At 41.4% G+C, this 15,374-nt stretch overlaps 1 protein-coding gene across 23 annotated transcripts in view; it reads right to left on the bottom strand.

Annotated features, from left to right (window-relative positions):
- The window catches only part of LOC108932724 (ankyrin-3-like), a 152,602-nt gene that overhangs the window by 107,444 nt on the left and 29,784 nt on the right, over nucleotides 1–15,374 (bottom strand). For 14 of the 23 annotated variants that reach the window (XM_029251015.1, XM_029251028.1, XM_029251018.1 and 11 more), the window contains exon 1: nucleotides 550–1,013. The exons of 1 other annotated variant lie outside the window; for it this stretch is intronic. In XM_029251015.1, coding sequence (XP_029106848.1) covers nucleotides 550–666 — 117 coding nt within the window. In that variant the 5' untranslated portion in view covers nucleotides 667–1,013. Of the gene's footprint in view, nucleotides 1–549; nucleotides 1,038–15,374 lie in introns of those variants that run through there. 8 more of the 23 variants (XM_029251029.1, XM_029251030.1, XM_029251036.1 and 5 more) reach the window with 6 other exon arrangements.

The following is a 15,374-nucleotide window of genomic DNA, read 5'->3' as shown; positions in this document are numbered from 1 at the left end:
GGATCAATTTTTTTATATTAAATGGAACAAATTACAATAGAAAACCAAAATGCTGGCATGATCGTTTTTCATCACGTGATTCAAAGGTATACATGTTGTACAGATATAATCTGCAAAAGTCTGCAGATTACTTCAAATCTGAATCCATACTGCAGCCAAATACATTGCCTGTGAAGCACATGCTTCTCCTATAAATAAGGGCATGGGAAGCATAGGAAGACGATGGATGTTCATGCTAAAGCAAACCATGCTGATGCACCATCACTGCGGTGGGATGTGCTGCTATTTAAACAGGTGAAATAGACCCCGTTATGTGCTGGGAATAGAGAAAGTGGGCGTAAAACAAGGGACATCTCTTAACTCCCATGCAAATGAATCTGACAGAGAGTTCAACAGCTTCGGTGTTGTGCCTTCAACATTACACTGTGAGAGACCCCCTCCCACTGCCCTTCCCCCAGTGTGTATATTGGTCTCAGTGTAAGGAAGAGGAAAAAATAAAAAATAAAAATGAAGGAATGTGTTGTTGAAAGCACAAAAGTGCCCATGTACCTTTTTCTTTTGGTCGCGAGACCGCTTCCTAGTCTTCCTCTTCCTCTCTTTGTCATCCTCAGCTGCGTTGATGTCTATATCCCTGTTCTTCTTCAGCTGAGAAGCTGCATGAGCCATGGTGAGAGGCTTTCCAGATGCTTTCTGAAGTTAGCTGACCAGCAGAGAGTCAGAAAAAGAGGAGAAGATCCCTCTGACGACAGAAGTGAGAGAGAAGGAGAAAGGAGAGAGGATCCTTGCTTTCTGTGTCACCCGCTGCACGTTAGCCAGGAGGATGAGGCTGGAGGGCTAGCATCACCAAACCATGGGAGCCTCTGGTTTCTAGGGAAACCACATTCTCTCCTCACCGGGTCTCTTCGAGCTCCTCCGCCCCATACCTGAACCCATCCTTGCGGTGCAGCATGACTGTGAATGCAACGAGGGAGGCAGCCAGAGCTGGATTTTGAAGGCAGTATATCGTGGCTGGATGCTCAGTCACCAGCTGGAAGCGCCTAAGTAAGGGAAGGAAAGGGGGGTGAGGGGAGTGTGTCTGTGTGTTTGGGGGGGGCTGGCCCTGATGATGATTCTGTGCAGATTAGTACACGCTGGGTGGAAGAAATGCCTACCAGTATTGAACTGATCCAGTACAACATAAGCAGACACTGCTCCCACCATTTTTACAGTACAAAATAAAGTGTTCATGCAGAAAAAAACCCAATTATGCCAGTGTACAACTGCAAAACCTACCAGTAATGGGGAAAAAGTACACCTATAGGTAATAGAGGCACTAAGCTGCAGCAAAAGAAAGTAGACTTTTTACATTTCTCAAACTGTTTTTTTTTTAAAATAACTTACATACTTCCCATCTTCTGTACTAAACAATATTTTATTGTTCCTATAGAATTAGTTCCAGACAAAGTCTATGACACCTGCGTTACAATGCTAAATGATTATTGCTGAGCAACCAGTTAGGCAGAAATTTTGAAGATGCAGCCCTATAGTTTGAAAGTTGCTCTATTGGACACCTATTCCTTATTCTTAACCAAATTTATTAATCCAGCACTATCTGTCCAACACTGCTCTCCAGGGGAGCATAAAGCACTAGGCCAGGTAGACTATACCCTGGGTGGGATGCCAGCTCTTGGCCATATTTTTGTTAATAAGACTATTTTTGAGAGCTGATAGTGAAATAGTGGCACCAACTTGTTCCTTTTCCCTGTGTTGACTGTAACAAGGCAGAAGTAAATCATCAATAATGGAAAGTACAAAACTCCATAGATGGACATGTGACACGTTGAAGATAGTAGGAAAAAAATAGCAGAGAAATGGTAGAATCCATTCACTTGAAAAATTTATGCAAGATGTATTGTATGAACGTAAGTGCAAGGGGTGGAGCTGTGTCTGCTTGTCATGAATCGGCATGTGTCACATTAATCCAAATTTAAATGTTGTTGCTAGGCAAAGGCCAATGACATTCTGGGGGAGGTGTTTCAAGAACACAAAAAAGGTGCCAACACCAGATGGTTTTTGCATGAACACAGATGCACAGAGTTAACAGCACCAAAAATATTCCTCAAAATTAAAACAGAATACAGTACAGGGACCAGAACAGGATATAGTTCAGTATCTGGTGACACTTAAGCACATACATGAAAAAGCACGTTACACTGCTCAGTCCCTTCAATAAAAAACAATGAAGAGGATAAAAAATGTAACTTTTAAAACTTTTTAATCACAGATCCCAATTTGCTTTTTGTAGATCAATATGGGGGGGTTGGGGGGGGGGGGTGGACAAGGAGGAAATGAAACTGTGAATAAGACCAAACAATGGGAAAACATTCAAAATTGAAAATGGAGAGGAGCTGAACTGCAACTCTTGCTTTCATGGTGCTAATAGTTTCAATGAGCATTAACTCAGACTGATATAACTCTGTTAATCTATTAAATGCCATGCAAAACAAATGGAAAAAGCCAAGATTGATTCAGAAAGGTAAAATAATTTTTATGAAACTATATACTTTTACAGTTGGAATTAGTTTTTTCTCATGTACTGTACAAGGCTTCTGTGTAGGGCAGTTATGACTCGCCACCTGAGGGTTGTGGGAGAAACTGCTCCTTTCACTGGAGAATGACAAAAGCGATAAAGCAGCAACAATCACAAAATACTTTTCCCTTGCTGTTTTTTGCTGTCTGGATGTTACACTGGAAAAATATTCAAAACACCCTGCAATATAGCAGAAAACAGAAAAACATTAAAAAAATATCCTCCTTTACAGCCACTAGTGAAAGAACTGGACCAACAGGTTCCAATGTACTTCTCAGCAAAGTCTTGGTTCTACATCACTTCAGTCCATATTCAGAAAAATTAAAAAAAAAAAAATTGTACAGTATGTAAAAGCATGTGAATCATCTGTGTGTCGATCTTCTCTGACTAGTCCAGTTACAATCTTGAAAGTTGTTTTCTGATAATAATTCAAATGCACTGTTGTCATCTAATCCGGACTAAAGTGACATTTTGGCTTTTTCTGATTGTTTCTTTTTCCTGTACTGTGGTATTATTTTTACACAGCCCATTTGAATTGAACTGATATTGGGCTGCGCTTAAAGCCAGCGGTCTAATATCAGCGTTAAAATCACAACACTTTGAAATGAATGGTGACAATAATTTGTGTACATTTTCCTAATATTCGGTAAACCTGTTCAGCACAGCATCGGTAATGAACACGACCAGAAGCAACAATGGCTTGGGTGCTCACCATTCTCTGTCTTCAGTGCAGTTCTCCTTTCCAGCCTGGTCAACAATTCATGATTTTGCCATGATTTTATCTGGATCCATGCCCTCCAAAAACCCAATGTACAGCCTTGGCAATGGTACCAGTATTACTGAAGCTAAACTGCAGCTTGAGTCAATTTGTGGCTTTTACAAGCTCTTGTTGCTGAAACTGTTTATATAGACACCGTTACAATTTCAGCCTGGACTGAGTAAAGGCAAACATATACCTGTAAAAGTCATAAAGCACTAAAGAAACATGCATAAATAGAAATGTAAAAGTACTTTAAGTATGGCTGCTCTTAGCCACTGTGCTTTGTGCTACAATTATCTGAATGAACACACAGTATTCCAAAAACTTACCATAAAAATATCTAATTTAGGTTTATTGAGCACTTCTCTCCAAAGTAACCTACAAGCTTAAGCGACCATTTACACAGCTGGGTTTTTTCTTTACCGGAACAGTTTATGGTAAGTACCTTGTTTAAGGATAGTACAGCTAGAAGTCAGAATCAAATCTGCAACCTATGGATCCAAATGCAGTAGCTCTAACCACAGCACTGGTGGTGTCTGATGAATATATCAGCATAAAACACATTCAATATAACAATAATCTGTTTTGATAGACTAAAACATGAACACAATTGAAAGCACAAAATAACAACACTCAGGTCCTGGTCCTCAGTCTCAGTCCAATTTTCTCCTGAATCATTGTATTGTTCTACAAAAATAAATAAGGAGTGTGAAGTCTTTTACCAAAATGTGAGGCTAAGTCACAAAATACGACAAACAATGACAGTCAGATGAGAAACACTATTGTGATGGCTGGTCACATGGGTAGATTAAAAAGAACCAGCAGCCCATTCTGAGAAGCATGAATAACATAACCTTGTTTGACCTTGAGCCTCTCCTTCTCTAGCACCAACTGGAAATAACCTCTAGCAAGTGGAGAATAAAGATAATTAATTAATGCAGTACAATAAATACAGATAATAAAGCATTATCACAAATCCAGGGAGGTCAAATCACATGTGGATTTGAGGCCAGTTTTATCTTCATGGGTTAGCTGGTACAGAAAGTAACATTCCATGCTCCCCTTAAAGTCAAGTTCATCAACCCTATTATAAATACACAGGTGGCGATATATGTTGCCCCACTTGAAAAGGTAGAGGAATTCACTTATGTGGGAAGTCTTGTTAGTTCTGATAATGCTGCCGGCAAAGATATCAGTGCACATCTAGGAAAATCTTGAATTGGCATTGCTATACTTTTGCCAATCTGAAGGTCCAAAGAATACAGCTTACAAACTAAAGTAAGAATTTACAACAGCAATGTAAAGCCTGTCTTGTTAGATGGCTCTGAATGTTGGAGAGTGGTCCAAAGTCACACAAAGACAGACATCCCAACCTAACTGCCTTAGAAGAATTTGTGGTACATTCTTGCCAGTAAAGATACAGTTTTATGCAAAAGTTTGGGCACCCCTGGCAAATTACATATTTAATTAGTTTTGCAGGTGAAAAGTAATAAACAACTGCTGCAGGAAACAATGTGTTAAAAAACAACATATTTGCAAATGTTAATGCACAGTTACTTTTTATTTCATGAACTTTATATTTACATTAATTTATTCAGCAGCCACTTTTCTCCAAAGCAACTTCCAATGAACTCTATGTAGTGTTATCAGCCCACACACCTTATTCACCAAGGTGACTTATACTGCTAGATACAATACTTACAAGGAGTCACTCATCCATACATCAGTGGAACACACTCTCTCTCTGTCACTCACACACTATGGGGGAACCTGATCAGCATGTCTTTGGATTGCAGGAGGAAATCAGAACACCCAGAGGAAGCCCACACAGGCACGGGGAGAACGTCCAAACTCCACACAGACTGCAGGGATCAAACCCACATCCTCTCGCACCACCCAAACACTGTGAGACAGCAGCGCTACTCACTGTGCTACCATGCTGCCTGTTTCATGAACATGGAGAGATGATGACAATTTGTTGAGGCCTTATGTCCCAAACCAGGGATGAAATCAAAGAGAGAGAAAGAGAGAGAAGTGCAGTGGTAAGAACTGCTGCCTTTGAACAACAAGGTCACAGGTTTAGTACCCTTGAGCAAAGTACTTACCTTAAATTGCCTAGCTGTATAAATGGGTAAAGAGCTGTAAGTTGCTTTAGAGAAAAGCATCAGCTAAATAAATAAATGTGATGTTCATTAGAAATGCTATTTCCCTGGAAAATCAATTAAGATGTAGCTTGGAAATATTTAAATATTTAGATTATGTCAGGTCAAAAAATAATGCAGTAAAAACACCCACTGAAAATGTTGATTCCTGGAAACAAAAGATCTCTGAACCATACCTGTGAATCAGGCAAATTTTTGCTTGAGTTCTGCACTGCATCTCAGACACCTGCTACTTCACAATAAAAGAAAACCATCAAGTGATGCTGCCAGAGTTCCAGAACCCAGTGTATTTAGCTGATTGACTCTGTCCTGCCCCAAGCACACATCCAGCAGAATGCTCTTCTCTGCTACAGTACAGCACAAAGGATCCACAGATGTGCTCAGTGTTTAAAGACAAATGACCACATGAAGAGGAATGACTCTGTAATAAGAGACAGTTAAGATGGAAAAGAATTCTTAAGCAAAGTGAAATATGAATGCATTCTTCACCTTGCCATAGTATAACCACTAGGGAAAAACAGCTAGGACCATGCTGGTTCATGGCAAAGCCACTGACTGGAGATGCCCTATCCCATCCAGGGAACCTGTAAGCTTCTGGCAAAATAAAATTAACTGTGTACTATCAAATGCTTTTGAAAAACTGCTTTTTTCATTTTTAGCATCCCCAAAAGAATGGAATGTAATTGTTTTAGATATTTCAGATCTGTATTTGGTGAAATGTTGGAGAACATAATTTCTTCCATGTTTGCATGTTGATTTGTATGCATATCCATATCACTAAATAGTTTTGCCAGGGTGCTGGAAAGGAAGCTCCAGCCGATAGTTGAATCTCAGATTGAAGAGGAACAATGCGGATTTGGTCCTGACCTGTGGAACAATGGACCAACTTTTCACCCTCTCGCAGATAATTGAGGGGGCATGGGAGTTCGCTAATCTAGTCTACATGTGTTCTGTGGACTTGGAGAAGGCCTATGATCGTGTTCTCCGAGAAATTCTGTGGGAGGTGCTTCGGGAGTATGGGGTGCCGGGGCCACTACTGCGAGCCATTCGGTCTCTGTACACACAGAGCAAGAGCTGTGTCCGCATACTCGGCATTAAGTCAAGCCCGTTCAATGAGGGTGTTGGACTCCACCAAGGTTGTGCCTTGTCCCCACTCCTGTTTGTGATTTTCATGCACAGGATATCAAGGCACAGCCGAGGTCAGGAGGATATTCTGTGTGGGGGCTGGAAGGTGAAGTCTCTGCTTATTGCAGATGATGTTGTCCTTTTGGTACCATCACTGGATGTCTCCAGCACGCAGTGGAATGGTTTGCAGCCGAGTGTGAAGCGGTTGGTATGAAGATCATCACCTCCAATTCTGAGTCCATGGTTCTCTCGTGGAAAAGAATGGCATGACCCCTCCAGGAAAGGGGAGAGAGTTTGGCCCAGGTGGAGGAGTTTAAGTACCTTGGGGTCTTAGTCAACAGTGAAGGGAAAAGGGAGCTGTAGACTGGGAGCAGTGGCAGCAGTAATGCGGTTGCTGTACCGGACTGTAGTGGTGCAGGGGGGAGATGAGCTATAAGGCAAAGCTCTCTATTCACTGGTGTCAGTCTACGTCCCTACCCTCACCTATGGTCATGAACTCTGGGTAATGACTGAAAGAATAAGATCGCAGATACAAGCGGCTGAAATGAGTTTTCTCCACAGGATGGTGGGACTCACTCTCCATGACAGGGTGAGGAGTTCAGCCATCCAGGAGGAACTCAGAGTACTCCTCTGCATTGAGAGGAGCCAGTTGAGGTGGTTCGGGCATCTGGTAAGGATGCCACCTGGGTGCCTCCCTTTGGAGGTATACCAGACACGGCAAACTCGGACGAGACCCTGAGATTGGCTCAGAACCCGCTGGAGAGTTTATATCTCCCCATTGGCCTGGGAGCAGCTAGGGATCCCCTGGGTTGAGCTGAAGGAGATTGCGAGGGACACCGACGTCTGGACTTCTCTGCTCTCCCTATTGCCACCGCGACCCTAGAAGGTCAAGCGGTCAAGAAAATGGATGGATGGCTGGATAAATAGTTTTATGAAGCTCATTTGACTGTCCTTCTCTCTTATGTCATCCAGAAAGAAAAAGACTGAAAGACTGAAAGAGTAACAAAACGCATATTAAAATAGAAATATAATAATGACAACAACTACAAAATAATAATAATAATGCATGTCCATGTGTCTTCTAGATTATTTCACACGCACATTTTCTGAACCGCTTGTCCCATATGGGGTCGCGGGGAACTGGAGCCTACCCGGCAATTCAGGGCGTAAGGCCGGAGGGGGAGGGGACACACCCAGGACAGGACGCCAGTCCGCCACAAGGCACCCCAAGCGGGACTCAAACCCCAGACCCACCAGAGAGCAGGACCCAGTCCAACCCACTGCGCCACCACACCCCCTCTAGATTATTTCCTTAAAGCAAAATAAAATATTAAAGATAACTTTCTGTAGTGTTCCATAAGACTGATGGATTGTGGGACTTAAGCTGTAACAACTAAGTCAAAATGCTGACTTTGGTTTTCTCTGATATAAACTGTGTGGAGGTTTGTGGTATGGCTGTAATAGAAGAAACCACTTCACTAGTTTGCAGTGGCCTATGAGACATCAATCCTTTCCATTCTCTGCTACACCTACAAGCAACTAGAAGCAGGACAAACAGAGCAACTCTTCAGAGACAAGATCCTCATTCTTTTACTAAAAATAAATTGGTCAATATGAGGAAAGCCACTCTCAAAATAAAAGCAGTGCCTTGCACTTTTCATGGGTGTGAACAGAGAACGATTGAGCGAAGACATGACTGGGAAAATGCAAGAAATGTGGAATCATCTTGATATGCAATGAGAATAAAAATGAGTTATCTTTTTGAGAAGTAAGGTATTTACTGCTTGAAAATATCTGGTATTAATCTAAGGCGACTTATTTAGTCTCTGCCCCGTTTTTTTTTGTTCTAGTCCTTTTAACTGTAATTATGTATTAATGTTCCATGACAAATACCCAGCCGTACAAATAAATCCAATGTTTCAGTTTATTTTCAATAAAAGAATTACCTAAGCAGAAGCACATTAATAATAATAATAATAATAATAATAATAATAATAATAATAATAAACTATTGTTCAGTCAATCTTAAAAACTGTGGAATAATGGAGACAATGTTTGTATTTATTAACCACATTCAATATGTGGGGTAATATTATTAATCTATTAACACTAATGCATAAATAAGCACAGGAAAAATAATTAACAATCTAGAGGACAGCAACTTTATATATAATTTCATGTAATGGATTGACTGGAACTGGTGCCAAGTATTTCCTGAGATACAAGCAAGCAATCAGTGGGGCAGCTGGTAGTCTAGTAGTTAGTTCTGCTGTCTTTGGACCTGCAGGTTTAATTCCCACCTCCAGTCGTAGTATTCTTCAGAAAGGTCCTTACCCTGAATTGCTCCAGTAAAATTACCCAGCTGTATAAATGGGTAAATAATTGTAGGCAGACATTCTACATTGCTTTGAAGAAAAGTGTCAGCGAAATGTATTAATGTGCCAATTAGAGAGAACTGCAGTACAAGCTCCAATGCAACGAGTGATGTGGGGACAGCTGGTAATGTAGTGGATAAAGCTGCTGCCTTTGGACCCAAAGGTTATTGGTTTGAGTCTCACTTCCAGTTGAATAAGGTACCCACACTACATCGCTCTAGTGGTGGTGCAGTGGGTTGGACCAGGTCCTGCTCTCCATGGGTCTGGGATTTGAGTCCCGCTTGGGGTGCCTTGCAATGGACTGGTGTCCTGTCCTGGGTGTGTGCCCTCCCCCTCTGGCCTTACACCCTGTGTTGCTGGGTAGGCTCTGGTTCCCCGTGACCCCATACGGGACAAACAGTTCAGAAAGTGTGTGTGTGTGTATATATATATATAAGGGGAGGGGACACACCCAGGACGGGACACCAGTCCGTCGCAAGGCACCCCAAGCGGGACTTAAACCCCAGACCCACAGGAGAGCAGGACGGTGGTCCAACCCACTGCGCCACCGCACCCTCTTTGATGAAAATATATTATAGATAATTCTTGGGTAATTCTTAAATAATCTAAGTAAAGATTTTTTTTTCTTTATGTTTAAGGTATTGCACCAACAGACTAGTATACCAATTCATCTAATGCACTTTGCTTCTCCTACAGCAGTTGTTCCAGCTATCCTCCAGCTCAGCAGTCTCACAGATAGGATCAATGGGACCTACTCTCACGCAGCTTTAACAACAAACTGAAAGCAACACATTTACAGTATGAGGCCATTTTTCACAGAAAACATAATTTATAAGATGCCCTCATTAATCATGGTAAAGCTGGTGCAGTGACTTGCAGCTAGAGGGAGCATAGCTTGTGAAATGTAAAAGGAGGGCACTGTGCTGAAATATGGCTGGCATGCACAAGATGGAACTATGAAAGCAGGACAGATGCTTCATTGGCCATTAATTTTTTAGTTAAAGGATGAACAGGAGCTGACAAATAAAGACACAAGACTGGTAACTGTGCTATAGTTCAAATGAGTCACTTGCATGTAATAATGCTTTTTAACAAATTGGACATTTTAACACAACTGCAAGAGCTAGGCAGGGAAAGATGGGCTAGTGGTCAATACACAGAACCCTTAAAGCAAAATCTATCTACTTAGAACACTGTGCAGAAACAACGAAGAAACAATGAGCAATACTGTAATGGTATCTAGATAGAATATGAGAATTAAGAGCTCAGGGCAAGTGAATTCCAAATGATTTCTCAGTTCCTGAACTAATAGCATCATTTTCTGCCTGTGTTGTCCCTGATTTGGCCACACGAGGGAAGCTTTATACTAGTAAATAGGGTCCCTGCACAAGACAACGTTTAGCAAAATTGCATCCGATTAAACACTTAAATATTGGTTAAAATTTATTAACGATGATATAAATTGTAAATTTAACAGATTAAATTATTGCTTTTAAGTAAATTAGACAATGGATATTTTTTCACGTAACAACTGAAAATGATTATTAGACAGTAATCATTTTCAGACTTACAGAACATAAGAAGAATTGCTGTACTGAAGTAAATACAGTGTAAAATAAGTATTAGCATGTTCCCAGCTTTGAGATGACAATGCATGTCTTTGTGATGATTTCTAAGGTTTATCTTTTCTGATAGTGTACAAACAAACAAACAACGAAGGTTCCATTTGGTTTTTCATTAAGTAGAAAACAGCTTCAATTTCATAAGGTCCAAATATTCACACACACACACACACACATTTTCAGAACCGCTCGTCCCATACAGGGTCATGGGGAACTGGAGCCTACCCGGTAACACAGGGCGTAAGGCCGGAGGGGGAGGGGACACACCCAGGACAGGACGCCAGTCCGTCGCAAGGCACCCCAAGTGGGACTTGAACCCCAGACCCACCAGAGAGAAGGACTGTGGGCCAACCCACTGCGCCACCGCACCCCCGCGTATTAAACAGTGCTAAAAAAATATAAAATATTTAATCCCATCCCAAAATGTGTTACCAGTTAAGACATACTCTGCCAGAGCAATAATGCTCAAGAAAAGCTGTCACTTCCCTAAACAGTAAAGCCTTTTGTAAGTGAATTCATGTGAGGACCATTTTCTTTTCACATTCCTCTCTGCTTGACATTTTTCATTAGACAGATTGGCCCATTATAAACACAAAAGTCCCCTCCTCCACTAGTACTGCTACATTTTTAATGCTATGGCAGTTTAATGGAGGGAAATAAAGAACACAGAAGATACTAGGTTTTAATGGTGAAGAATGAAGGATGCACTAGGGATACTGAAAAGCTTTATTTTAAAGTTAATGTTTTAAAGAAATGGAACTAGGAAATGCGCAAGTAGCTCATCAACCCAGGATCTTACAGATCTCACACATCTTCCACAAATAACAAATGAAAAGAATATGACAAACTGTTCTGTCACACAGAGAGTAAGGAGGGAGTAAGTCAGCTATAATGTCAAAATCCTTTTACAGATGATGCTTTCTGTTTCACCTTGTGAAATGATAATTCTTGCGAGAGAACAGTACATAAGAGAACAAAGAGCCAAGTCTTATGTTGCAAAGTCTCATCATAAAATGTCCTTGTATGACCAGACTGAGCAACATATTATTTTATGAGCAAGAGATTCTGTATTGGAAATGAAAAATAATATTCTGTTTTTCAGAATAGGTTTTTCTCCATACATATAAAGCCGCAACAACTTTTTTCTGCTCCTGGAGGTCAGGTCCATCTCAGCAAAGCAGCCTTTTTGCTCCTACTCTCACAGCTTGGAAAAACAGTGACTGCTATAATTCTGTTCTTGAGAGGGCGATCCACTCCCCTGAAACTTGTTGTCTCCACAAACACCCCCCTCCCCCCCATCAGCATGACTGCGTAGCATCATATCGACTGTCCATGTATGAGTGAGTGTCAAGCACTTGTCAGTCATCCAGGCTACAGTTTTACAGTTGGGGACATCCAGCATGGGTGACAGGTCCACATGAACTAATAAGAACCGATCACCACAACAGACTTGGATTATTCGGCATTTTATCCTATAATTTCAGTTTTTAGCCCAACACATAAATGCATTTTTTGATTTTAATTTTTTATTTAGTTTGAAGGTGTTGTTGTAACATCAACGCTAATATGTTCTTCGCAGCCAAAGCACAACAGCGTGATCAGACACAGTACTTGTGTTCAGCTCACACCCACACTGGATTCTGTGAGAAAATCCCATTGTTGGAATTACACTCTGACAATGTTCCATTTTAGAGCTGGTCAAAATCTACATAAAATCTCAAAGCAGGTACAGTTTGCAGAAGGGACACAAAGAGGGCAGTCTACTCTCCCCCAGGAACGCTTCTGTGTGAAGCTTCCAAGACATTTCTCTGCCATGAAGGGGGGACTTGCAGCAAGGTCAACCTCAAGGTCAAGCCTTTCTTTTTGCTAATATTCTGTGGTCAGAGAAAAATCCTGTAAATGGCAGATGTTCGTATCCTAATCATTTCTATGTCCCAGCAAAGGCAGATAATGTATTACTTCAATGTTTCCAAACACTAAATGGCATCAAAAGCCAAACACATTTCTCAAGAAGCACAGTAATGGCCTTCTGTTTCTGTTTCTGTTTCGTATAAATGGACTAAAGGAAAGTAAAGCAGATTTAAAGTGTGGATGCTGCTGGTATGAGAATTGATTACACTGAAAATCAGAGATAGAATTATTCCAAAAATGACTATACATCCATCACAGAAAAAAGCCCTGTATTATACAGAAGAGCAGCGTACTGGTCACTTTTCCTCAGTCAGACAGTGCAAAAGCTGAACTGTTGAAGGTCATAAAATCAATCAAAGTCATATTTGGAATATTCTTCCACAAGTGGGGATTTTTCAAAGCAGAGGTTCTTAACCTTTTCTAGGCCACAGATCCCTTCAAGAATCTGATGAAAGGTAAGGCGCTTTCATAAAAAACATACAAAAGAAATGAAGAGAAAATATTTCACTTAATTTACGGCACTGAAAAGGGATTACCTTCATACAGAATTATGTCAGATTGTCACTCCCTCCATCAGCAGCCAACCAGTGACACCTGTAGCCACTCCGGGGAACACTGTATAAAAGGACACCCCAGAAGCATCCCTTTGGGGAATCTCCCCAATGAGCAACTGCAGCGCCTTCCCCTTGTTACTTACTGTCTGTCTTTCCTGGTTCTGTTCTTTGGCCTGTCTTTGGATTATAAGTATTGCCTCTCCTCTTGACCGATGTTTGCTGATTGCCTGACCTCTGACTGTCCCAAGACCCTTCTTGTGTCCAACCCTAACAATAAACCCGTGAGCCACACTTGTGTCTGTCGCTTGTTCCAGATCCCACTGTGACACAGATAATGATGAATAGAAATATTTTACTTGAACTTTTATTTATTTTAGACAGTATTACTTTCAAAGCAAGTCTATGCTTCAAAGGTCCATCGACCCCATTTTTCTGACAACGTTGTCACTTCATACTCTTGTTATCTGCTGACACACAGGTGTGACCATCAAACACACATGAGACCTTTTCCTGGTTCTCTACGTTAATATCTGCAAACAGACAGATATTTGGGGGGGGTTGTGGCACTTCCTTGCCCTTAATTTCACTGCTCACTATTTTGTCTGTTCTTTAAGCACATTTGTACATTTCTCAAACACACCACCCACCGGTAAAGTGCTCCTAAATTTTAATAGACAAAACCAAGCAAGGCTCTCCCACAAAGTAGCTGCTAATAGCTCCTTTATGCCAGTCACTAACACTGCAAACAAAAGGCCAATGCTTATCAACGCCTGCCACAAGCCCCCCCCCAACGGCTTGCTCTGAACAGATAAGCACCCCACCTCTTGTCCGAAGGCACCTAATCTTCAGCTTCTCTGATGGAGTGTTTTCAGACACCACGTATTGACATTTATTCATTTAGCTTTTCCCCAAAGCAACTTACAATAATTTACTGATTTATACAGCAAAGTAATTTTAGTGCAACAATTTTTAGGGTGAATACCTTGCTCAAGGATATTATAGCTAGAGAGGTGATTCAAACCTGTGATCTATGGGTGGAAAGGTAACAGCTCTAAGCACTACCCAAATACTTGCCACTGGTAGTGGCATCAAAATTATCAGTGAACCCTGTGACAGTTACTGTAATGTCATAGCCGTTTGTGCCCCCATCCTCCCTCCCTCCTCCTTTTTTTAAATTTCCTGGACATATTTATGCATATATGTTTACAGTGGTAGAGGGGTGTGGTGGCACAGTGGGTTGGACCGCAGTCCTGCTCTCCGGTGGGTCTGGGGTTCAAGTAAAGCTGACTTAATATTCTTTTACTTTAGTATGATGCATATAAAAATATGCTGTAAATTGTATCACATAAAAAAAATGGAAAATAAATGGAATTGTGTATCTATTGCTGACACTGGCAATTCAGAATAATATTATTAATAATATTAATAATATTTCTTAGTGGGGCGTGTGGGTGCGGCAGGTTCAGCCGGTGCCTGCTGTGTAGCAGGTCTGGGGTGCAAGCCCTGCTTGGGGTGTCTTGCCACGGACTGGCATCCCATACAGGGTGTATCACCTCCCTCTTCGGCCTTGTGCTCTGTGTTGCTGGGGTAAGGCTCCGGCTTGCTCCGACCCTGCTCAGGACAAGCAGCTGTTGACAATGTATGGATGGATATTCCTTAGTGTTCTCATTATTAAGACATAGACTGAACACCAGGTGTGGCATTTTCGGTATTTAATTTCTTACATACATGTATTCCTGAATCTTCAATCCCTACTGGTACTGCACTGCTACATAAAAGAGATTCAGAAGAGACATTGCCATTGAGTAACAGACATCAAGGCCCTGTTAATAATAAAGAAACAGCAGAAAAACTAATTTTAAGAAGATCCATGACTCTATACACTATCTTTGCATTATGATACTATAAATACTATGTAGACTTCCTGAATATTGTAATTTCTATGGAATGGTATATTAATTTAACTGCATACATCAGGCCACTGTAAACACACACACACACACACACACACACACACACACACACACACTTTCAGAACCGCTTGTCCCATACAGGGTCGCAGGGAACCGGAGCCTACCCGGTAACACAGGGCAGAAGGCCGGAGAGGGAGGGAACACACCCAGGACGGGACGCCAGTCCATCGCAAGGCACCCCAAGCAGGGCTTGCACCCCAGACCTGCTACACAGCAGGCACCGGCTGAACCTGCCGCACCCACACGCCCCACTAAGAAATATTATTAATATTATTAATAATATTATTCTGAATTGCCAGTGTCAGCAATAGATACACAATTCC

The sequence above is a fragment of the Scleropages formosus genome, chromosome 4 (assembly GCF_900964775.1).
Source record: "Scleropages formosus chromosome 4, fSclFor1.1, whole genome shotgun sequence".
Lineage (NCBI taxonomy): Eukaryota > Metazoa > Chordata > Actinopteri > Osteoglossiformes > Osteoglossidae > Scleropages > Scleropages formosus.
The sequence above is the reverse complement of the archived record's forward strand: the minus strand, read 5'-3'. Positions and strand labels throughout refer to the sequence as shown.